At 47.7% G+C, this 24,736-nt stretch overlaps 1 protein-coding gene across 16 annotated transcripts in view; it reads right to left on the bottom strand.

The window, feature by feature from the left end:
• The window catches only part of Dysf (dysferlin), a 216,495-nt gene that overhangs the window by 5,758 nt on the left and 186,001 nt on the right, over positions 1–24,736 (bottom strand). For all 16 annotated transcript variants that reach the window (XM_029559433.1, XM_008824703.2, XM_008824706.2 and 13 more), the window contains 11 exons: positions 18,394–18,522; positions 17,988–18,143; positions 16,425–16,516; positions 14,069–14,239; positions 13,287–13,429; positions 10,696–10,835; positions 9,617–9,705; positions 9,297–9,392; positions 8,712–8,853; positions 3,850–3,949; positions 452–630 (listed from right to left, as the gene is read on the bottom strand). In XM_029559433.1, coding sequence (XP_029415293.1) covers positions 452–630; positions 3,850–3,949; positions 8,712–8,853; positions 9,297–9,392; positions 9,617–9,705; positions 10,696–10,835; positions 13,287–13,429; positions 14,069–14,239; positions 16,425–16,516; positions 17,988–18,143; positions 18,394–18,522 — 1,437 coding nt within the window. The remainder of the gene's footprint in view (positions 1–451; positions 631–3,849; positions 3,950–8,711; positions 8,854–9,296; positions 9,393–9,616; positions 9,706–10,695; positions 10,836–13,286; positions 13,430–14,068; positions 14,240–16,424; positions 16,517–17,987; positions 18,144–18,393; positions 18,523–24,736) is intronic.

Genomic DNA, 24,736 nt, shown 5'->3' with positions numbered 1-24,736 from the left:
ATGAGGCCTGAGCTCAGTCCCCAGAACCCACATCAAAAAGCCAGGCACCGTGATGTGACTGAAATCCTAGTACTCAAGAGGCAGAGAACCCACTGGACTCGCTGACCAGATAGCCTAGCCTGATCAGTGAGCTCCAGGTCAGTGAGAGACCCTTGTCTGAAAAAACATATGGACAGCTCCTGAGAATCAACAGCCTACACACACACACACACACACACACACACACACACACACACACACACACACACACAAATAAAAAAGAGACAGAGTGCGCGCGTATCTGCTCTCTGCGCCGTCTCTCTCTCTTTCTCTTTCTCTCTCTCTCACACACAACACACACACACACACACACACACACACACACACACACACACACACAAATGAAGAAGAGGAACAGTGGGCATGCATGTGCTCTCTGAGCCCTCCACCAGGCTGGACAGAACAGACTCACCGCCAAGACCTTCTTCTCGCCCTCTTCTGTTACACATGGCCACCAACCCTTTACTGTCTTCTGCTCAAAGAGGGACACAAACCATTCAGGGTGAAAAGTATCATCCAGTTGGTCCAAGGAGCACTTCTCGGCCGTCTTGGCTGGCTTAGGCATGCGGTTGAGATCGAGCTGCAGGGAGCCTATGGGAGAGGGGTGCTTTTAGAGGGTGCTTCAATCACTGTCTGCCTAGGGCCTCCTGTCGCCTCCTCAGTTTGTATTCCCTGTTCAGGCAAGTCCACTGCACCCACTCCCCAGCTCCCACCAGCAGTCTGTTGCTCCTTCAGCACCTCTTCCTCTCACCTACTCACACATCTGTATATAACCTACCCACCCTATTTCCTCACTCAGAGCAAAGCTATCCACCACCACAATGCATCTAACTGTTCTAACGCTTTACACACCCATGGCCTTGAGATACCTATCCATCAATTTGCTAAAATAATTTTTATTACAGTAAAATATATATAAAACTTAACTTCTAGGCTGGAGAAATGGCTCAGAGGTTGAGAGCACTAGTTGTCCCTGCAGAGGACCCAGGTTTTATTCCCAGTACCCACATGGTGGCTAAAAACCATCTGTAACTCCAGTTCCACGGGATCCAATGCCCTCTTCTAACCTCCACAGACATGGCACGACATGGATGCACCTACCCACATATAGGCAATACAGTCATACACATAAAATTAATTATAATAGGCTGGGCATGGTGGTGCACGCCTTTAGTTCTAGCACTTGGGAGGCAAAGGCAGGCGGATCTTTATGAGTTCAAGGTCTGCCTCGTCTACATAGTGAGTTCAGGTCAGCTGGGACTACAGGGAGACCCTGTCTCAAAAAGACAAAAAAATTAATAATAATAATAATAATAGTAGTAATAAAAACTTAACATCTTAGCCATTTGGGGGGTTGTGTGGGTGAGTGTATATGTGCATGCATATACCCATGTATGTGGCAGTCAAAAGTTGATGTCAGGTGTCTTCCTTAGTCTTTCTGTATCGTATTTTTTGAGACAGTGTCTCTCATTGAACCTGGAGTTCACAGATTTGACTGGTCAGCAAGTTCCAGGGGTCTACCTACCACCCCAGCACTGGAATTACAAACATATGCCACTACACCCAGTTTTCAGGTAGATGCTAGAGATCTAAATTCAGATCCTAATGCTTTCAAGGCAAGCATTTTACTGACTGAGCCATTTTCCCAGTCCCCCCCACCCCCACGATTTTAAGTGTACAATTCAATGGCATTAAATACAGTTACAGTGCTACACAGTCATCACCACTACTTCCAGAAAGTTTTCATCTGTTTTCATCTCCAAACAGAATTGTGCCCACTGGGCAGTAGTCCCCCTTGTCCCCTCAGCCCTAGACTCTGGTGCTCTATTTCTGGCCTGTGACTGTGCCCCTTCTAGTTATCCCACACAAGTGTCTACCCTTAGTCCACTGGCTTATTTGGCTGAGCATGTTTTCACAGCCCGAACACACTGAAGTACAGTTAATATTTTAAAAGTTAAATCACACTGTCATAGGGATACATTTTCTTCATCTGTTCACATGTTGGTAGACATGAGTAATCTTCCCTCGTGATAACTGAATAGTGCTATGTGACATTTGCATACAAGGAACTAAGTCCCTTGTTTTCTTTTTTGAGATGTGAAATACGTGATTTTAAAACAGTCTAGAGTGGAAAAGAGAAATCTAAGAGACTCAAGGCAGTAACTGTTAAGGGTTTAAGTTGGTTTTGTTGTTGTTGTTGTTGGTTTGTTTTTTCTCGTCTTTTTGAGACAAGATCTCCCTGTAGCCCCAGCTGTCCTGGAACTCACTATGTAGACCAGGCTGGCCTTGAACTCACAGAGATCTGCCTGCCTCTGCCTCCTGAGTGCTGAGATTAAAGGCGTGTGCCACCAAAACAAAGCACTGGAACCAGGTGTGATAGGACACACCTTTAATCCCAGCAGAAGTAGGTGGATCTCTGTGAGATGGAAGCCAGCCTGGTCTACATAGCGCCTGGCCAGCTGGAGCTACAGGGAGACTCTGTCTCACAAAACAAAACAAACAACAGCAACAAATGAAAACATGGACCTGTTGCCAGGTGTGGTGATCCACACCTTTAATCAGAGGTAGAGGCAGGCGATCTCTGTGAATTCAAGGCCAGCCTGGTCTACATATCAAGTTCCAGGCCAGCTAGAGCTACAAACAACAACAAAAATGGTCACTGTTTGTTGTCAACTGTGGTCAAACTCATATAACATAGCACGCACCACTCTAAGCATATCTAGAGTCAAGAGTTGTACAACCATGACCCCGACCTAATTTCAGAACATTTCTCTCACCCCAGAAAGAAAATTCTGTGTTCTTCAGGACTGCCCCCCATTTCCCTCCTGCTTCCCATTTACCTATTTTCCCCTCTTTGTGTAGGTATACTTGTGTATTTGTGTGTGTGTGTTCATGTGTGTACAGATGCACATTTGTGTGTATGTGAATGTGTGCTTGTAGAGGCCAGAAGTTAACCTCAGATGTTGTACCTCAGCTGATATGCACCTTGCTTTCTTTGAAACAGGGTCTCTCATTGCTGGAGCTGGCCAAGTAGGCTAAGTCGGCTGATGAGTCTCGGGAATCTACCTGTCCCTGCCTCCCCAGCTCTAGGATTAAAAGTGAGTGCCACCTCACCTGCACCTGGCTTTTTAAAACATGAATTCTAGGGGTTGAAATCAAGTTCTAAAGCTTGCACATCAATCACTTTACTGACTGAGCCACCTCCCCATTTCTCTTCCCCTCATTTGATATGTCAGGTGTGAGCAATTCACAAACATGGATTCATGTAGTATTTGTCTTTCTTCTGCTGACTTCTGTCACTTAGGACATTTTCAAGGTTCACCAGCTTTGTTGTATGAAGAAGTATCTCATTTCTTTTTATGAATAAATAATACCCCATTAATGGACAGAGACCATGTTCCAGCATGAACCTTTCTGGTTTTGGCAGTGCTATTTCTAACTTTCTCCTCTCTAAGGCTCCACCTTGCTGGACCCATGCCATGTCCTCCTCCTTGTCCCACCAGTCTAGCTCCCTGGGCCCCAGCTCTGCTTCTCAGGCTACCCAACCAGAGCTTGTGGTGGCCAATTCCCCACCACCCTGCCCAGCTTCCACCTATATCCCACCATCCAACATGACTCAGAACTAAACTCTGCTGAGGGCCACTTCAGGGCCACCCTGATCACTCTGACACCACTTCATGTCACACGACTTCACTTGGTACTGGGGACACCCTGAGCTCCCCCACAGGGTTTCACAAGGGTCCACACACAAGCCAAGGGTTCCAGGACAGCTTCTTATGTGCAGCTCAGAATGACAGAAACAAGGCTCACCCAGAAAGTCGTCAAAGGAGAACTTGTCATTGTCCCAGATCTGGAAGACCACGTGCGCTGGGATCTTGCTCTCTGTCTTGTCCAGTCTCCAGAAGGCATCCTAACCCAGAAGAGGAGCCAAGAAGCAAGGTTAGAGAGGCTTGTCTAAGGCTACAAACAGGGATGTCTTTCCAGCCTGGAAGGCTACAAAGAAGAGGCTGTGGAGTAGCAGGTCTCTGAGGGTTGCACCCAAGTCAGGTCCTGGAAGAAGACTAAGCCCAGGACCTGGCAGTGCTCAGGGGTGCAATGGTTAGTTCTGTTTGTTGTTGTTTTGCTTTGTTTTGTTTAATATTTTATTATTTTTATTTTGTCTGTGTACATTGCCTGCATGTATGTAAGTGTACCTGTGTCATGCAATGCCCACAGAAGTCAGAAGAGAGTGCCAAATTCCTCTGGAACTGGACTTATGGGTAGTTGTTAGCCACCATGTGGGTTCTAGAAATCAAACCCAGGTCGTCTGCAAGAACAACCAGTGTTTTTAATTACTGAGCCATCTCTCTAGCCCCAAATGTATTCTTTTTTTTCCAGACAGGGTCTCCCTGTAGCCCCAGCTTACTTGGAACTCACTCTGTAGACCAGGCTGGCCTCAATCTTACAGAGATGAGATCTGCCTGTGCTGCCCCTGCCTCCTGAGTGCTGGGACTTAAAGTGTCTAGATCAGGCCGACCTGTGGGCATGTCTTTGGGAGACTGTCTTAACTGTTAACTGAGGAAGGAATACCCAGTCCATTGTGGGTGGCACCGCTCCTTAAGCTGGGCCTTGAACTGTCTTAAGAATGAAGAAAGCAAGCTGAGCAAAGCAACAAGCAGGCTGCATGGGCACATTCATTTCGCTCTGCTCTTGACTGTGTGTGGGATGATGACTAGCTGCTTGAGTGCTTGCCTTGACTTCCCCAAAAGATGGACTATAACCTGAACTTTGTAAGTCAAATAAACCCTTTCTCTCTAAGTTGGTTTTTGTCAGAGTATTTTATCTCAGCAGCAGAAAGGAAACCAGGACAGGGGACCAGTCTAGGACCAGACAGTTCACTTCCCCTAGGCAACTCTTTCGACCTCTGGGTGCTGAAAGTCAAGGTTATCACTCCTATTTCACAGATGGCAAATTAAAGCTTGGAGGAGTTGGAGACCTTTCCCCAAGGTTTACCCTTTAATAATAATAATGGTAATGTCATATTTCCTATGTAGTACCCCTCTACCATGAACCCATTGTCCTTCCAACCTAAAGATGAGACTTCAGGAACCCAAAGCAAGTAGAATGTCCAAGGACAGGACAGGGAGCTGCAAGCTAGAATTCAAACCCAGGCAGTGAAGTTCTAGGGTTCTGCTCTCAGTCCTAAACCGAGTTCTACATATGTGGTCTCTGGGGCATCTGGGCTGGTGGAGACCCTGCACTCTGCTCCAGCTGTCATTGGAATGAGTCAAGACATTCCTGTAAGAATGTAAGGAGCTGGCACAGGACAGGATCCCCAGCTCCTCCCTCCAATCCTCCAGCCCACCTCCACCACCAGAACCTGCAGTGCTGGGTGTCCCCTCCCTTCTGCTGAAGGGAAAGGAGGGCACTTCCCTCCTGGAAGACCTCCAGCATCATCCATGCCAGCTCCTCCTGGAACCACATATTCAAGGGGTATAGGAGTGTGTTGGCCCCCAGGTCCAACCATCCTCAACCTGAAGGATGTTGCTAGACTTCCCTGTTTGCTGTGGCTCTACCTAAGCAAGTGGGACTGAGGAAGCAAGGTAAGGGAAGCTTATCCAAGGCCATAGATAAGTAAGTCTCTCCAGCCTATATATAAGGTTTACACCTGAGCTGGGTCCTAACAGGAAGACTGGAAAGTCCAGGGGCATGTACAGTAAATTCCCGTGGGACACATCTTGAGACCTGGACTCATGTCTCCAGAGACAGGCAGAGAAGTCAAAGCCAAGGAGCCTTGCCAGCTGCAGGAGGAGCTGGCCCCAAATGCCACAGATGGTTAAATCTTCACCATCAATTTCACTGTACTTAAAAATCACCTAGGAGACACACTTCTTGGTGTGTCTGTGAGGGTGTTGTCAGAAAGGTAAGTTAACTAGGAAGGAACACCCATCCTGAACGTTGGTGACACCATCATTCTATAGGTTGGGTTCCCAGACTGAATAGAAAGGGAAAAGGAGGAGGCCAACGACTTCCTCTACTCCCTGATTCCTGGTTCTATGGAGATGTAAGGAGTAGTCACCTAACATTCTCCCACTGTGGAGCCACATCACCATGCCTTCCTAGCATAATGGACTGTCTTCCCATCTTCTCTCCTCCCTTAAGTTGTCTCTATCAGGTGCTCTGTCACAGAAACAAAGAAAATAACTAATGCACCCACTACCCTGGCCTTGCTGCACTGCTGTGAGCACCCCAGTCTCCGCAGTCACAGAGACCCCACCAACTTCCCAAAGGCCACTACTGCCCACAAGGAATGGTCACCACGCACAGTCCCACAGCCTGGGCTGCAGTCTGAGGTGATGAAGGCACACAGGCTATAGTTGGCCCTAGCCAGCCCTCTGTGCCTCCCGCTTCCAGCTGCCTGGCCCAGCCTTCTGCAGGTGCCTCCCTCTTCTAGCCAGCTTTTACGGCCAGCTCCAGGCAGTTGCAAGGCTGCCAGCAGCCTCCATTCCTCAGCAGGCTGGTTTATGGGCTCAGTAATGAGCCAGAGGTTCAAACAGCCCCTGGTGGGAGCAGCTGGACGGGGGCTCAGCCTGGGGAATGAGCCCCCCAGGTCCCAGGCGCTCATTATGCTCCTGGCCTGGGCCCTTTTACTAGCTGTTTATTTACAGGGTGGGGGCCTGCCTGCATGGCAAGCCCCAGTGGGTGTGCTGGGCTCCAGGTGGGGAGCCAGGCAGAACAACCAGCGGTGGTTCAAAACAGCAGGATGAAAGGAGACCTTGTACTTTATGACAGTCTCGTCTGGTTAATGGGGTCCCTGGAGGGCCTGCCTGCCTGCCTGCCAGAGGCCCTGAACCCCATGGCAGAGGGCTGCCTCTGCAGCAAGCTCTGGGATCCTGCAGCCTGTGCAACCTCTGTACCCAGGCATCTCAGGCCTTATCCTTCAAACCAGACTAGCTAATCAGTGCCCCACTCTGGGCATAGTTCCCAGGGTCCCTGCTCCCCAGAGGTGCCTACAGGCTCTGTTGCCCTCCTGGCTGCCTCCAGGCCACCTGGCCTATTTCTAGTTCATTCCTTCCTCTTGGATCATGCCTCCAGCCACGCTCTGTATGGGAACTTGCCCTTCCCTCCTCCCCAACTGGACACCAGTCTTCTTCACCCCTGGACACCACTCTCTCCTCACCCCTGGACACCACTCTCTCCTCTCCACCCCACTTCCTCTGCAGGCTCCTCGTTCTTCCACCAGGCTTTTCCCTGCAGTCTCAGCTCCCTGCTCTGTCTGGATTCCCCCATGGGTCACCCATCTGCCCTTTCTTATGAGGGTCTTCAGATAAGGAGACAAAACTCCATGGGTGCCAGAACAAGACCACCCCAGTTTTACCAGCACCTGTACCTGGGCCCTCAGAACTGCCAGGTAACACTTCTCAGCCACCAATTAGCACTCATTCACCTCACCCCTCCTCCTCTCCCTCCATGTGCATGCATGAATGCATGTGCGTGTGTGTATGTGTGCATAGATGCATGGGTTTGTGTATATGGGTATGTGTGCATGAGTGTGGATATGGGTGCATGTGGATGGGTGTGTGCATGAGTGTGTGTATGCATGGGTGCATATGCATGGGGGATGTATGTGCATGGATGCATGTGTGCTTAGGTGCATGTGTGCAGGGTGTGTGTGTCTCTCATTCTGTCTCAGATCACCTACCACTGTGCCAGATTCTCCCCGTATTTCATAGGAGGAAACAGGAAGCTCCCCTCTGCTGTACCTTGCCACATTCTCACCTGTCACAGGGAAGAGGTGGTGGCCCACCTAATAGTTTCCCCACCTATTCCCAAGCCCTCATAGGGTTCAGTGAGCCCTAGAGTTGGTACGCATAATGCCTTGGCCCTCTCCACTCTGCTCCTGGCCTCCCCCTCCCTGTCCACAGCTGAGGGAGAGGTGCAGCCATATTCGATGCAGCCTCTCATAGTCACAGCATTTGATAGTTAGGGAAAATCCCACACTAAACTCTGCTAGCTGCTCCTGTAGGGTAGGCTTGGTACAGCAAAAACAAGACCACCATCTTAGACCTGTTTTAAATGTGCAGAAATTGGGGCCCAGATAAAGTCTACCCTTTGAGCTGCTGGGAATCCACCCATCTCTGCCTGTCAAAGCCTGGGGGAAAAGATGGGGACAGACAGAGAGGGGCAACACAGAGTCTTATCCAATGACCCTGGGCAGCTGCTAACGCCCCACACTGCTGTGTGTGGGAGGTGAAGTAGCTGGGAACTCAGCCAAGTCCTCCCAGTCCCAGGGCAGGACTGCCCAGGGGGGAGTGCCCAGCTGGGTCCACCTTCTGCCCCTATGATAGCCATGCTGAGTTTCCAGACTCTTCTCCCTCATGCCCCAAGTCCTTCCATCCTCCTTGATATACATGAAGTGGTGAGGCAAGCAGTGGTTATAGAACTTGAACATGGCTACATGTGATAGGTGTGCACTGTGTGGCTGTGCAGTCATCCTGGGAGGCAGCAACACTGGCAATGGAAATACCGGCAGAAAAAGAGGGGTACGGAGATGGTTAGTTGGTGGGTAACTGGGGCAGAGCGGTGGGAGTAGTGATGAGGATGGGGCAGTGACGGTAGTGGTGATGGCTATAAGAGATTGAGTCACAGTAGAAGCCCTCAGCCAGGTGTCCTGGGTCAGGAGGGCCACTCACCTTCTTGGCAACTGTGCAGACTTGCTCAGCCAGCAAGTAGTCAAAGGGGAACACAAACCTCCAGTTGAAGTTGCCTTCACCACCCAGGGAGCGGTAGTGCACGTCGGTCTTCTGCTTGTGTTCTTCAAAGCCCACCATCCAGCTGGCCACACAAGGACAGTTCTCATCAGTTCAAAGCCTGCTAGTCAGCGGGCCATACACATTACAGGACATTTCCTGTCAGACTTCTACCACAGTGGACAACCTCCACTCAGGTCAAATGAGGAGTTACGAAGGTGAGAGAACTTGGTTAACAATTCCCATATGGAATTCTTAGGAAATCTCCACAGGGCCCCAAACACCTGATACAGTAGGACCATCTACTGTCTCAAAAGGTTCCCCAGGGCCTCAGTCCTTGCCGTTTTAACCCAGAGGAATCTGGTGAGGGACGATTCCCAAAGGACAGAGCCCAAGGATGTGACATCCTCCATGGAAGGGTACCATCTCCATCCCCACAGCGTAGTTCTGCCTGGGGGGAACCCCCCATGAAAACCCCCCTCAGGGAGTTGGGGAGGCCTGCCCAGGCAGAAGATAATGGTGTCCCACCCTTTCACGTAGATGTCACTCATCTTCTCCCCTGTGAGGCTGAGGTCATCCAGGATCACATCTTTTGTGTTCCAGATAATACAACGCAGGAAAAACCTGGAGGGCAGGGGTAAAATGACTCAAATCTGCATAGAGGTTCCACCAAGGGATGTTCCTTCCCCAGCTGAATGACCAACTCATCTGAGGAGTCCTTCTGCCTGCCTGGCTGGACACTTAGCCAGACCCAAACAAGCTATCCAATGGGCAACCTTCTTCCCCCTCGCCCAGACTATGACTCTCCTGCCTCCAGCCCAGCTGGAGCATGTGGGTGGGCCCCTCACTTTCTGGCTTTCCGAGGGGTGATGTTGAAGGGAGGTCCAGGCCGGCCCAGTGCCTTTGGAAATAGGTCGATCCACATCTGCAGCTTCCCCTGTGGAGACATGAATTATTCTTTCTCTGCCACCCTCTCATTGTGCCCTCAGTTAATACACACCTGCCTTGTGCACACACATGGGGAGCACCCCAGCCAGGCAGAGGCTCAGCACCCAGGAGGGGAGGGACCCTAAACAAACCCTCAGAGACTGATGTGTGAGCCAAGGCTCAGTGTGCAGAGGATGGCATATGCAATGTTACAGAGGGCCAGGGAACGTGGTTTAGCCACAAGGGCTCAGGTCTCCACCTAAGAAGCTATTCTCCCTATTCCTTCCTCCCTACAAGTCCAGGCAATTTTTGTCCCTTCTTTAAAGAGCAAGACTTGAAATAACTTGGTTCAGCCGCATCTGCAGGGTCACAGGGCTAGAGTTCAGGGAGGAGGTTGAACTTGGGCTGCTTTGGGAGACTGGGAGCCAGGCCACCCAGGGAAGAACCTCCTTCTCCTGAAGGCATCCTGAGAGCTCCCCCTGGCCTTTCTCAGGCCTGGACCTTTACTCCTCTTCTCATCATTCCTGAGCCTGGCTGTGAGTCTTCTGCTCACCTCCTTTCTGAAGAAGAGGTTCCTGCCCTCCTGCTGACTGCCTTCTGTGGCCTCTGCCTTCTGCCTTAGAGTGCTTAGATCCTGTCTGAATCCCCCACTACTGCCCAGGGACTGAGCCACCCACAGTAGGAGAGGCAGAGGGCACCCTGAGGCCAGGGTGAAACAGTGAGGGTTCAGAAACCCAGACAAGTCAGAGGCCAGGCCTACATGAGGCTAAAGCAAGTGCCAGCATTGATCCCCAGGCACTAAGGGCTGGAAGTGGGCAGGAAGACCAGGTCCTGAGAGCCTGGGTAGGTGAACTGTGACAACTACTCTGTGAAGAAATGGGCGACAGAGGGAGTGACCAAATCCCAAAGACCTAAATGGGGCCTCTGGCTGTTATAATTATCCTTGGGGTATGGCTCCATGAGGTTCACAGACTCCAGGACCCAGGGGTGGAGGGCCTACCTGCTCAACATCTGGCTGCAGAGGGCTATAGAGAGGCCTCGACTCCACATGCTCCGGGACCAGGCCTTGTTGCTGAAGGACATGCAGGGCCAGGCGCTCCTCTACTGGACCCAGGTGTGGGTTTGGGAGTCTGCCAGCCTCTGCCCCAGAAAGGATAAAATGCAGCTGAGGGCATGAGAGATTACACAGTAGGGCTGCCCTACCTCTGCAGGTCGAGTGGAACTCCTGGGGACCATGGGGAGTCCCTTACCCCAACAGCCTCATCCCCATGAAGACATGCTGCTCTCATTTTTAGGCCTCTTTTTTCAAGGGAAACTTCAGTGCTCAGGAAGCTTCCCCCGCTTAAAATCCTGATACCCCATTATCACCATTTCTACCAAGTCTCTTCCAGAAAACTCTTGTTTCCCACTCACACAATTCCTCCTTATCTAACAAATCCCATCCACCCACCCATCCTTCACTGCTCCCACAGTAGCCTAAACCCTGAATTGGGCATCTCAGCACCAGTAGAATAATGTTGTGGCTCATGTAAGTTGTTCTATGAATGGCACTAGCCACACTCAGTAACAACAGCAAACACTTCCGTAGTGAAACCACGTGCCACATGCTGCTTACCACACATAGGAGTGTGTCTGTCCTTGTAAGGCCCCTAGGAGCTGAGCGTCATCCCCATTTCCTAGACATGAAGCCTGAAGCCTGAAGAAGCCTTACGCTTGGGTGGCAGGACAGTCGGCATCCTGCTCATTTAGAAAGGGTGAGCACATGCTTCTCCTCCTCTTCCTGATTCCCAGGGACAGCTCCTGACTGTCAGGGGATGACTTGAGGACAGGAACCACGGATGGTGAGAAGCCTTGCCTACCACCCAGCAGGAACTTGGAATCCCTATGCAAGAGGCCTCAATTGGAGGCAGACCCTGAGGCTCATCATCCAGCCAGCCTCACAAGTGGATGAGCTTCAGCGCCAGTGAGAAATGACTCAAAAATAAAGGTGGACAACAACCAGGAAAAGACGCCCAATGCCGATTGGAAGGGGGGTCTTTACATACACACCCTGTGTACACACATACAAGTCCACACAAACACACACACACACACACACACACACACACACAGAGGCATGCACTGAGGTATGCCCATGTTCCCCAGCATAGACTCTCATACACACACAGACACAGACACATGCACACACACTCACATACACATTCATACCCATACACGTGTTCACTCATCAGATCTGCCCTATTAAATCCCTATTTCTTTTTTGCCAAACAGACTGTCAGATGCTATGGCACTGTGCCCAGCTTGCTGGTAACTTTGGGTAAATGGCTAACCAACCTTGGTCTCAATGGACTCATGTGTAAAGTGAGGCAGATGCTGGACCTCAGATTTATGACCTGGTTCCCTAGTCCCAGAGCTAAAACCGCTAGCAGAGCAGTGGGTGCTCCCAAAGGAAATGAGACCCCCACACACACACCAACCAGATGCACATTCCTAATGGCTAAGCCTGGCTCTTGCCCTGGAAGAGTTAAGAACACAGACCTAGGAGAAGGGGTGGGGCATGGGCATCAAAGCTGACATTTCCTTTTATAACCTCAGCACCAGCCCTAACATTAAACATCTCTACAACAAGCAGGAGGTGCAGGGCCAGCTGGGCCTGTAAACACCTCAGAGGAGCTGGAGCTGTTCTGGGTGGGCAATGTGGGTCTGTGGGCATCTCAGACACATGGACAGCATGTGGCAGGGTGTCTCAGCCATCAACATCAGGCAGAGCCAGAGGCAGGGCTAGGGCTGGGGCAAGGCCTGCTAGCTGCCCTCTGGATACTCAGACACATGGGGACTGGTAACGTACACCAAGGTCAAGAAAGTAAGCGAGGACAACTAAGTAGGAGGTGCTCCTCAGAAGTGGCTGTACCCCAAGCTCTGACCAAAGTCTGACCACCAAGGCCAGGAGACAGATCCTCTCAACCTGAACTTTACATCTGCCCCCAATCTTGCCCTCTCTGTTCTAGTTTGCTTTCCTGTTGCTGTGATTACATTCTGGCCAAAAGGAATTTGGGGAGAAGAGGGTTTATTTGGCTTATACTTCCAGTCTACCGCCGAGGAAAGTCAGGGCAGGAACTCAAGCAGGAACTGAAGCATAAACCATGGCAGATGCTGCTTGCTGGCTTGCTCATTGGCTCATGCTCAGCTAGCTTTCTTAGGCACCTCCAGTCCCACCTGCCTAGGGATGGTGGCACCCACAGTGGGCTAAGCCCTCCCACATAAATCATAAATCAAGACAATCCCTCACAGACATGGCCACAGGCCAACCTAATCAAGGAAATTCCTCAGTTGAGGCCTCTCCTCTCAGATGACTCTAAGCTGTGTCGAGGTGAAAATCAAGGCTAACGAGATCACCCTCAGATGGTTCCACTGTGGCCATCTTCACTGGATGGAGGTCCAATCCTGGCTCCACCCTGACCTCTGACCTGCACACAGGTACCCCTTTACCCTGCTGATGTGGGCTGTGTCCACTTGGGCCTTCTGGACAAGAGAAGGACTGATGAGGAAGATGGAGAGCCCACCATGGTGTGGGGTCATGTGGGAGCTCACCTATCTCCTCAATGGTGTATTCTTTATCCTGAAATGTCACACGGTCCGTCCGATACACAGGGGCCTTGACCCTGTGCTGCTGACAGAAGAGGTGGAGGAGCTGGGAGGGGCGGAGCTGGTCTCTCCACTGGTTCGGTCCGGAGCTGAGGCCCAAGTACAAGACAAAGATGAGACACTCCAAAGCCAAAGGCGCAGCAGAGGGGCTTGTGTACCCCCCACAATCACACAGCATCACACAGCATTCACTGTCACAGTTGGCGCCCTTTCTGATAACTCATCAACCCTATTTCACAGAGGAAGAAACCAAGGGCCAAAGAGCAAAGGACTGAAATGCACATGGAATTGGAACTTACACACTTCCAATTTCCTTAGCCAGAGAATCAGACTCAAACTAAGACTGAAGATGCTGGGAGGAAGGTTTTTGCCACAGACAAATTCCCCAAAAGTCACATGACTCCTGCCAGGCCCAGCTGGGCCATGTGTCCTACTGTCTGTCTCCCTTTCTTCTTTCCCTCCCATTTCCCTCTCTCCTTCCAGGTACCTAGTCTACTGCAAACTCTGGTGTGTGTCACAAGGGACTAAATCGTGGCATGATAAAGAGCCAGACATACAGGTTCAAATCCTACCTCTCCCCCCATTCACAAACCTGTTTCTTCATCTACGGAGTAGAAACAACTGAGTCCCCTCAGGATTCAAGAAGAGAACACCTGGCCTGACACTCAGTGCTCAGAATCAGTGCTCAGAATCAGGCCATTAGGAAGCAGGCAACCCTGGGCACTTACACACAGTAGGTCTGTGGGAGCCCACAGCGAGCCCCAAACTTGGACAGCAGCCTGTTTTCCAGGTCAATGACCGTCTCCCCGATCTTCTCATCCTTGGAGAGGAGGTCATAGTCATAGAGTGTGATCTTCAGGTCTTTCTCCAGAGGCAGGGTGCAGGTGAGCTCGAACATCCTACAGGAAGGGCCCATGTCAAGACAACACCCACCAGATGGCATCTTCCCAGTAGGAAGTCAAGGGCAGCAGGATGAGGGCAGGAGATTAAAAGTCATCCTAGGGAAGCCGCCCTCCCTGAATCTCCTTTGCTTCCATGGCAAGACACCAACAGTGCAGCTATACTGGACATGCCCAAATGTGTGTGTGAGAGAGAGCATGTGCATATGTAAATGCATGTCAGGTTTTCCCAAACTGAGCTGGGCACATGGTAGTATGCCTGTTTGGGACCCCTGAATGAATGAATGAACAAATGAATGAATGAAATGGAACACCACATTGATAATCTAAGTTTCCACCATAGCATCAGGAGACAGAGCTGTGAAATCTAAAATTGAGGGGATGCCCAGACCTACTCTCAGGATTCCTGAGGCTGCACATCAATTTCCAGGATGAAATGGAAGGTTTGTGAAAAGGTTGGGAGAGATCCATTCCAGAGTCTGCATTCCCCACTCCTACACCAAGCCATCTCAGGGGTCAGTGTGGAAGTATTCTCCCTCCACCCCTGGGAATAGGTTCCCTCCAGGTGGAAGACACAAGCCTGCTGGCCAACTCGAGCTCAGGGTGGCTCAAGTAGCAGGGGGCAGGCAGGATCACATTTGAGAAAAGTTACTATCCCATCCAGGTGCACACATCCTATGGCGGGGTCACCTTAAGGCCTAAAGCTGCTCAGTCCTACCCCATGGGATCTCACAGTGTTCCAACAACCAAACACTGTGGTATCTAGGGATGGGGAAAGGTGGCTTGCTGAAGTGGTGCAGCATCAGAAGAGTCTCTAGGAACTTCTGGAAAGCACTGTCAGAAGAAGAAATCAGCTTGAAATGTCTGCCTCCCTCCCAAAAAGTGGCTGGATAACAGAAGCAAGTGGCCCATGGAATGGACATTTCCCCCAGATGAGGTCCCCGAACTCTACCTCTGCAAGGCCACTGGCAGGCCAGAGTGGGGAGAGGGACATTTGCTGAACAAGCAAGGGAGGCAGCAGATTCCCCTCCCTTCTACACTCACACACCATGCATGCCTAATTGCCCAAGCCAGCCAGGAACAGGGTGCTCCCTACAGCCATCAAGCCATAGTGCTCACTCCTGCTCACCATTGCACACGAATGCATGCACACACACAAATGGGCAGCATGGCTTCACACCTGAGACTGTGCAATTGTGACTTATAAAGTGGCTGAGATTAAAGTAGGCAGAGCCTGCCTGTCACACTGGGGGAGAGGGAAGGTCACCCCACAGAATAAGTGGGTTTGCAGGCCACCAGCAGATAAGAACACAGTGTCTACCATGATGTAAGAGATCACCAAGCCCCAGCTATTCAACTTTGGACTGTGATTTGGGTGAGATGGGGAGTGAACAGGAGTGGGAGGGGTGTGTTTATGTACACACACACACACACACACACACACACACACACCATATTCATTCCCTGCCCATCACCACTGGACCATGGCCCTGTGTCCAGCCATCAGAGTTCAACAAACAGCTTTTCTCTCCACCCTCCATCCTCTCCCTAACCAGAGCTTGGCAGTGACAAACTGCTGGCTGGAACTCTCTCCCTCTCTCCATAAAAGCTGCAGGTGAAGTGACCCCAACTGAGCAAACAGATGTCAACATATGGATTTAATGTGTTACTTGCTATATGGGAACAGCAGGCTTCTTCAGGTGCTAAAGAAAGAGCCATGGGACTCCCTCACCTCAAAATGTTCATAATCAAACCACAACTCAGGCTCCCTGGAGATACATACACACACACCATAGCACTGAGCTCCCTCCCCTTGCTCTTAGAGTCCCAGTATTTCCTGGCTATCTTGGGTCTACCTGTATCCCCTAGCTATCTACCACAGAAGAATGTGGAATATTGAAAGAGTAACTGCTGTTGGCATCTGGAATGGATGGGGACATGGTAGAAAACTGAAGTCCTCAGAGAGTCTACTAGCTAATCATAACACACCAATGTCAAAGTCCTTGTTTAGGAAAGTGTCCCATGGTCAGCTAAGATATTAATAGGGAGAATGAGGTGAAGGGCATACGAGAACTCCATACTATAAAAAAAATTAACAAAGTTTTCTTCTGAGCTCTCATATAACTCTCTGGTCTTTTGAGATAACTGGCCACTCTCCCCCAAAACCAGGCCACTTCTTACTTACTTTCCAAATACAGGCTCCAGGGTACAAGGGATGTAGTTATCCTGGTCACTCACTGATTTCTTCCCAATGGAGATCTTGATGTAAGGGTCACACTGTAGGACACAAAATGCACAAGTGAAATCACTCGGCCAAGGTGTCTTTGGGGCTTCTTTGAGTCCCCTGGCTTCCAATGGCCATCAGGAAGCTGAGATATGGATTGTGTCCTGTCAGGTTGGGGTCTACCCTCCATACCATATTTCATTCTGTCCCACCACATGGTCCAAAAGTGCTTCTAGCCTCATCCCTGGCAATGGAAAGGGTACCTGATTACCCAATATTCCTAACCCACTAGTATACAGGATGAGGGGGAGGTGGGTGTGGTTACACACAAGACCATATTCCATAGGCAGGTTGGGATCCTCTCTAGCTCCAAATCACCTGTTTCCAAAGATGGAAAGGGACAGAGCCATATTTTGTCCACCTAAACAGCCTGGACCTGTCTTCTGGATGCTACCTCTGAGCAGGAGCAGACTTTTGGTCCTCCTACAGGAGTATCTGGTGCTAAAGAGGAACCAGGGTCATCCCAGCTCTATGAAGACTTGAAGAATATAAGCCAAGATGCCAACTAGCTCCTGGAGGCCATCTGTGCTGCCCTGACTGAGCACCTCTCCACATGCCCAGAATCATGTGACTTCTCAGCGTTGAAAGGCAGGTTCACAGGGCCCATCACCTTAAGGTCACACATGAGGCCTGAATCTGTCCAAGGGGACAAGAAAGGACCCCAGGCTTGCACCTCTGACTCTAATTGCCCCACTCCTGCCTCTCTGCTTCCCTTTCTTCCTTTCCAACTCTTCTCTGTCCCGTGACTTCTCTCTCCTTCAGATCCCCCTCTTTCAGCTCTATCCAGGGCTAGGATGAACACTGTCTCTTGCTTCAGACATAAAATTTAAGAGAAGATCTAAAAATCTCAGTATCAATATAAACAATATTTTAATGCAGGATTTTAAACATTAAAAATCAGTACCAATAGTCCGTGACAAATAGACCATTTTAAGTAAAGACAAGGTAAGTATTGCTAGCTTCCCTCTTGCCTCTAGGTCCCCACATCCAGCACAGCAGTCAGTCACCAGTCCTGTGCCTCCAGTCCCTGTACTCCTTCTTACCTAGCACTGAAATCCTACAGAGTCCCAACCCAGCCTGAATCTCCCATTCAAGTTTCCCATGTGCCATAGCCCAGTTTTATCTGTAAATAAAGCAGTCTTCTTTTAAACCTTCAGCCCCCTCTTAAAATCCTATTTTCTTCTTCCTTCTAGCCTACCAAAACCCATGTGCTCTTAAGAATCTTACTCCTTCCTGCAGATCTTCCCCCATTTTTCAGTCCTGAACTGACTGTGGTCTTCCCTGACATCCCAGAGCTCTGGATCCCAAATAAAACTTCACCTAGCCCCCTCTCAGCTCTGTACCCATCTTTGGGTTCCCTAACTTGCTGTGACCTTCCTGGGGCAGATATTGTGTCTGCCGTCCTCAGGTCATTTGTACCCTAGCCTGTTATTCTTAGGGAACCAAGGGCCCTAAGAATGTTACCTTCCCATTGGGGTCCTTGGGTTGTAGGCCAAATGCTCGGACAATGTAGATACGAACCAAGCATTCCTGGGGGCTCTGAGCAGCCAGCTGGTGGAACTGTCTTGGAGGCATGGGGATGGCTGGGTCTTCTGGGAGGGAATAAATTTTGAAGAGACCCTAAAAGAAATAAGTTTATTTTTTACCATCATTGTTAGTAATATAGTAATCAATATGGCCATTACTCTCATCTCTGTGAGAGTCATCACTATGGAAATTATCCAGTCCACACTATCCCATACCACCATCCAGTTCTGCATCACCCACAGGGCCACTATCATCAGCACCATGATTACTACTATAGTTGCTACCATCACCTAGTTCATTTATTGCTGCAAGGTCATGATGGCAGGCTAACCCAGGGACTTACCTTAAATTCCCCAATGACAGATGGATCTTCTGTCTCCTCCTGAGTCTTCCCCCGGTAGAGCTTAAAGGTGTTACAAAAGTCAGACAGGCCCCCAAAAGCTTCCACATTCTCCAGTTGTGTGTCATAGACCTGTCACATGTGGGGATGAGAAAAGAGGACAGGGGAGGGCAAAGGAAGGGAAGCAGGACAGTGCAAGTGAAGAAAAAGAGAAGGGACAGAGAAGAAGGTGAAGGGGACCAGAAGTAAATAATGAAAAAAAAGCAGAAAGAAAGGAGTGTCACAGAGGTGGAAGAAGCAAGGCCAAGGGGGAAAAGAGAAGAGAGAGAGCCCAGGGTGGAGTGAAAAACGCAGGGGAGACGGTGGGAGAGAAAAACATCCGTTAGTCTATTAGGGTATAGGATTTCAGGTTCATCACATTTTCTAGGTATCCAAGACTCACAAGATGGCGTTTTTTAAAAAAGAGATTAAGATCACAAGCAAATGAAAACTTAACGTTCTATTTGAAGACTGAGTCAGAACTCTGCTAAATCATCAGGTCAACACTTCAAGCAAGACTGCTCACCATTCAGAAGCCCAACACGGTGATACAGAATGCCAAGCCGAGGAACCCGAGCAGCACTAAATTTGTTAAATGTCCTTCCTTGTCTCCTCTCGGCCCATGATTGCTACTTATTAGAGCAGAGCTTGGGATTGCTTACAGCTAAATAAAACAGCCATTTTTGTTACAGATGATACATCTAATTTTTTAGGAATGTGAGACAAGTGGACCTGCTAAATTGACTATATCTAAAATTAACAGGGTACCAGTGAGACAGCTCAGCACATAGAGTCATTTGTCACTGAGCCTGATAACCTGACTTTAATCCCCAGGACCCACATAGTGGAAGGAAAGAATTAACTCCTGCAAGTTGTCCTGATTTCCATATGCATGCTGGGGTATGAATGTTCACACACATACACAAAAAAATAAATTAATAAACAATTTTTAAATAAAGTTTTAAAATTAAATTAAAAGGCAATTAACTCACTAATTTAAGTTTCCCATTTCTCTATTATTTCTCATTTAAGCCTTGTTCAAGTTCCATCTCTTCTAAGAAATATTTAATTACACAAATGATATAGGTTTATTGTTAAAATTAGGACTCATAAACAAATATAAAAAAATATTAGGGGCTGGGGACATGCCTCAGTGGTTAAAGTGTTGGCTTCACAACCATGCAGACGGGAGTTCAGATCCCTAGAACCCATGTAAATGCCAGATTGGTGTGGTAGCCCACCTGTAATTATGGCCAGCAACACTAGTCATATCAAAGAGTTTTGGGTTTGACTGAGAGGCCCTGCTTCAATGAATAAGGTGGAAGAGTGATCAAGGCTGATTCCCAACAGCAACCTTGGGCTGTCACATGCACATGTATACATGTGCTCCTTCACACACAACATACATACATACATACTTATATGCACATGAAAATGGAAAAAGAGAAAAGAAGAAAACAATATTTTCTTAAAATCTGATCTCCCCAAATATCAACTAGCCATCTGATTAACAATTAGTGCTGTTCTTTTGAATTTTCTTGATGTGCATTCTTAAGTCTGTGTTTTGTTTTTCTACTGAAATGAAATTGTTAAGATACAAACCGGTTATACTTTGTTTCTTCACCAAACTATATAAGTTGAATACCTTTATAATCAAAATAATGTAGTTATATAACATCCTTCACAATGGAAACATAATAATGTATAAATGTATCATAATTTATGATCAACAATTACTTTCATTAAGTAACAAGTTTTTTTTTAACTCCTGAATGTGTGCTATCTATATTTATTTAAATTTGTTTCTACAGGGACTGAGATGGTTCAGTTAGTAAAGTGCTTGCCACACAAGCATGAAGACTTGAGCTTACTCCTCCAAATTCACATAAAAAAGCTAGGCATATTAATGCACACTTACAATACAGCTGGGTAGGCCAGGACAGCAGATGCCTGGGACTCTCTAGGTAGCCAATCTAATCTAACTGGCAAGCTCTGGGTCCCAGTGAGACACCTTGCTTCCAAAAACAATATGGATGGCCACCTGAGGAACAACACACAATGTTGACCCCTGGACTCTCCACATGCATGCAAAACACATACATCACACATCCACACACATGTACACATACAAACACATGTATACATACACACACAATTTTATCTCTGTGATAACTTTCTAAAAACAGAATTCCTGGTCAGAAGAATGGTCAGAGCATTCCTTTGATATACACAGATGCATTGCATTCTAGAAAAATTGAATGGACTGACATCCATCTATGGTGTGCAGCCATGTCCGTGTCCCTAAGTCCTTTACCATTACTCTGCATTTTCATCTTGCTAATTTAACACATGGAAGATGAAGACAGCACACTGAATTTTAACTCGCATTTGTTTGACTATCAAAGAAAACTATGCGGGCTTCTCACCACTTGTGCTCTTCCTATAAGAATCTCTCATCTTTGTTATTCCTGTTTCCAACTCCTGGGTCTTTTTTCTGTTCTGCAGTGACTTGAAGCTCTCCTTGTATATAAAAGATATTAAGCTCTAGCCTATCAAATACCTTACAAGTATTTTATCTCAGTCAGCCACTTGTCTTTCAATTAGGCTAATGATATATTTGTGAAATTCTGTTTATGGTGTGTTTATGTGTTTGTTTACAAGAGACTCATGTTATGTTCCATTTATCAATTTTCAGCCATCCCAGATATTTCTAGATGACCTCATCTAACAATCTTTTTCTTTATAGCTTATATATTTCAAATTATGTTTAGAATGTCTTCATAGCAAGATGAAGCACTCAACATGTGTTATGAGGCAATAATTCACCAGATAGCTAAGCGATCATCCAAGCACTGGGTTTGCTGGGATTTCTCCTCTCCCCAGTGACTTGTGCCATGCACTAAAGGTTTACACAGCTGCTGTTTGTGATATTTTCTACTTTTCTTTTCACCTGTCCGTTCTCACCAACCCCGTTTTAATTACGCTGCTTCATAACCTGTTTTGTCACCTGACATCTTTCTAGATGAAACTGTGAAACACGAAGTCCTCTTTTGAGCAATTTTTGGGGAGGGGGATTTTATTTTAGATTTATATTAAAGTTAAATTTTAATTTTGGATCACGACATTGACCCCTTGGGGCTGGAGAGATGGTTCCACAGTTAAGAGCACTGGCTCTTCTTGCAGAGGACCTAGGTTTGGTTCCCAGCAGCCACATGGCAGCCAACAACTGTCCATAACTCCAATTCCAGGGGATCTGACACCCTCTTCTGACCTCCGTGGGCATGCATGACATAGGTGCAGTTACATACATGTAGGCAAAACACTCATACATATAAAATTAAAATAATAAATAAAATATTTAAAAAGAAATTGACCTCTATACAGTATTAGCATTCTCTCTCTCCCTCCCTCCCTTCCTTCCTTTCTCCCTCCCTCCCTTCCTTCCTTTCTCCCTCCCTCCCTTCCTTCCTTTCTCCCTCCCTCCCTTCCTTCCTTTCTCCCTCCCTCCCTCTGTGTCTGTGCACTCAGGCGCATGTGCCTGCCTCAGGAGCTGCCCATCTCATTTTTCAAGAGAGTGTCCCTCACTGGCCCAAAACTCACCAATTAGGCTAGGCTGGCTAGCAAGTTTCAAGATCATTGTTTCTCTACCTCTTCAGCACTGGGCTTACAAGCACACATCACCCCGCCCAGCATTTTTACTTAGGTTCTGGGGGGCCTAACTCATATCTTTGTACTTATGAGGCAAACACTTTACTTTCTGGGCCATCTCCCTATTCCAGCATTAACTTTTTATCCAGGAATATGGGCTGATGCTCAGCAGCTCCAGACTTACCTGTTTGCCAACATCCTTACACAGAACCAGCTCATCTGTCATTTGCCTTAACTGGTTAAGATAAAGCTTTGTTAGCATTGTGCATGTGGATCTCTGTTTGACTGGGTTTTCTAAATACTTGCTGCCATCTTCCTGGGTTTTCCTCCCAACAGCTCTAAACTTTAGTTGACTCTCTACAGGCGGTTGAGTATATCAGTCATGCATATGATCATAATCATTTTAATCTCTGCTTTTCTAAAATGAAAGGCATATTTCTTCTGATTGACATGGCAATGATCAGAACACACAGAGCAATGTCAAGTGTTAATGTGGATGTCTCCTATCTTTGTCAAAAGAAACAACTCAACCCTAAGTTGACCTCTGTCCCTTAACATATATTGACTCACAGAGCTCTTCAGTAAACCCTGTCAACAAGATGTAGAACTCCTCCTCAACAAACTCACTTATTAGCACTTGAGAAATGGTGGTCCCTGAATGTGGGTGGCGTCATCCCATGGTCTGGGGTCCCAGACTGAGTGAGAAGTGGAACAGAGAAAGCCGACTGAACAGCAGCGTTCACCTCTCCCTGCTCCCTGACTGTGGACTCAACGTGACCGGCCACCTCACCCTCCTGTAGCCATGATTTTCCTAATGTGATGGACTGTATCCCCAACCCTTCATTCTTTAAGTTGCTTTTTTCAGGGGATCTGTTGAAGTCACAAATCAGATGTTGATCAAGAGATATGCTTTATTACATTATGGAAGCTCCTTCCTATTTCTAAAATGTGAGTCCTCCACAGATACTGAATTTTACCAACCGCTTTTCAGCATCTATTGGAGGAGACTTTGCTAATCTAACCTGTCAATATGGTGACTATCATTAATGATTTCTTAATGTTGAATTCTTTATATTTCTGGAATGACATTAATTTAGCTCTTGTGGCATATTAATATGTGACTCAATTCCATGTGCTATTAAGATTTTGCACACAGACTCATCTCATAAATGAAATTTATATGGGTGGGCTCACAGGTTTTAGTGGTAAGGTGACTCTAGCTCTATAAAAGGAGGGACTGGGAATACAGCTCAGTGGTAGAGGGCTTGCCTACCATATGTGAGGCCACAAGTTCAATTCCCAGCCCTGCAAAAGGGGGATGGTAGGGCAAGATGGCTCAGCCAGTAAAGGCTCTTGCCACCAAGCCTGAAAACCTGAGTTCAATCCTCAGGTCCCACAGGGTGGAAGGAGAAAACCGACTCCTCCAGGCCATGGCACATGACGGCCCACACACATACACACAAAATAAATAAATGTAATTTAAAAATCAAGTTTTCTACCCTTTCATTCTTTTTCTGCTGTGTAATAATATATGTATCACAGGAATTATTTATTCTTTGAAAATTTAGGAAATTCTCTATGCAAATATATGGCTCTTTCTTTGGAGGCTAATTCTTTGAAAGTTTTCTTTTTTCTTTTGCAGATCTCTGTTACTTCTTGATGACACATTACAATATTTCTCCTTTCCTTTCTGTTACCTCAAGGATATTTTTAAAATCTATTAGCATGAAAAACTATATGGCTATACACCAGTACCAGTAGGAGGTCCTGCAGATCTGCTCGGTCCCTTACAGAAAATAATGCAGTATTTGTGTGTAGGTCAGGCACATTCTCCAGAGTACTTCACAGCATCTCTAGGTGACTTACAATAATAGAAGGTACAAAGCTGTGTGTGATGGTTCATCTTCATTGTCAACTCAACTGGACTTGGAACCCCCTTGGAGACACACCCCTGGTCATGTCTGTGAGTGTGTTTCCAGAGAGGTGGAGACCCACCCTGAATGCAGGCAGCACCGCTCTATAGGCTGAGGTTGCAGACTGAATAAAAATAGAAATTGTGGTAAGCACCAGCACTCATCTCTCTCTGCTTCCTGACTGTGTACCCAAAGGGACCAATGGCCTCACATTCCTGGCTCCATGCCTTCCCTGACATGATGGACTGTATCCTCAAACTGTGAGCCAAAGTAAGCTGCTCCTTCCTAAAGGTGCTTTTAAAATATATTTTAAAAAATATTACACTCTGTGTGTGCACATGCGTGCAGGAGCGCCATGGCGTGAGGGAAGAGGGCAAAGAATAATTTGAGGGAATCAGTTCTCTCCTTCCATCATATGGGTCCCAGAGACTGAACTCAAGTCCTCAGGTTTGATGGCAAGCACCTTTACCCCTTGCTGCCCCTTAAAGTACTTTTGTCAGGTATTTTGTAATAGCAACTGGCAAAATAACCAATATACCATGTAAATAATTGTTTAACTGTGTTGTTTATGGAATAAGGATAAAAAGTCTGTGCTTGTTTGGCAAAGATACAATTTATTAAATACTTCAATCTGAGATGGGTTGAATCCACATGTGCAGAACCCATGAATATAGCAGGCTCTCTGCGCGTAGAATTTCCCTACAATGTCCTACCTTGATACTTCCCCCTTTTCATTATGGGCTTGC

Source organism: Nannospalax galili, unplaced genomic scaffold (assembly GCF_000622305.1).
Source record: "Nannospalax galili isolate Female #2095 unplaced genomic scaffold, S.galili_v1.0 scaffold389, whole genome shotgun sequence".
Classification (NCBI taxonomy): Eukaryota; Metazoa; Chordata; class Mammalia; order Rodentia; family Spalacidae; genus Nannospalax; species Nannospalax galili.
The sequence above is the reverse complement of the archived record's forward strand: the minus strand, read 5'-3'. Positions and strand labels throughout refer to the sequence as shown.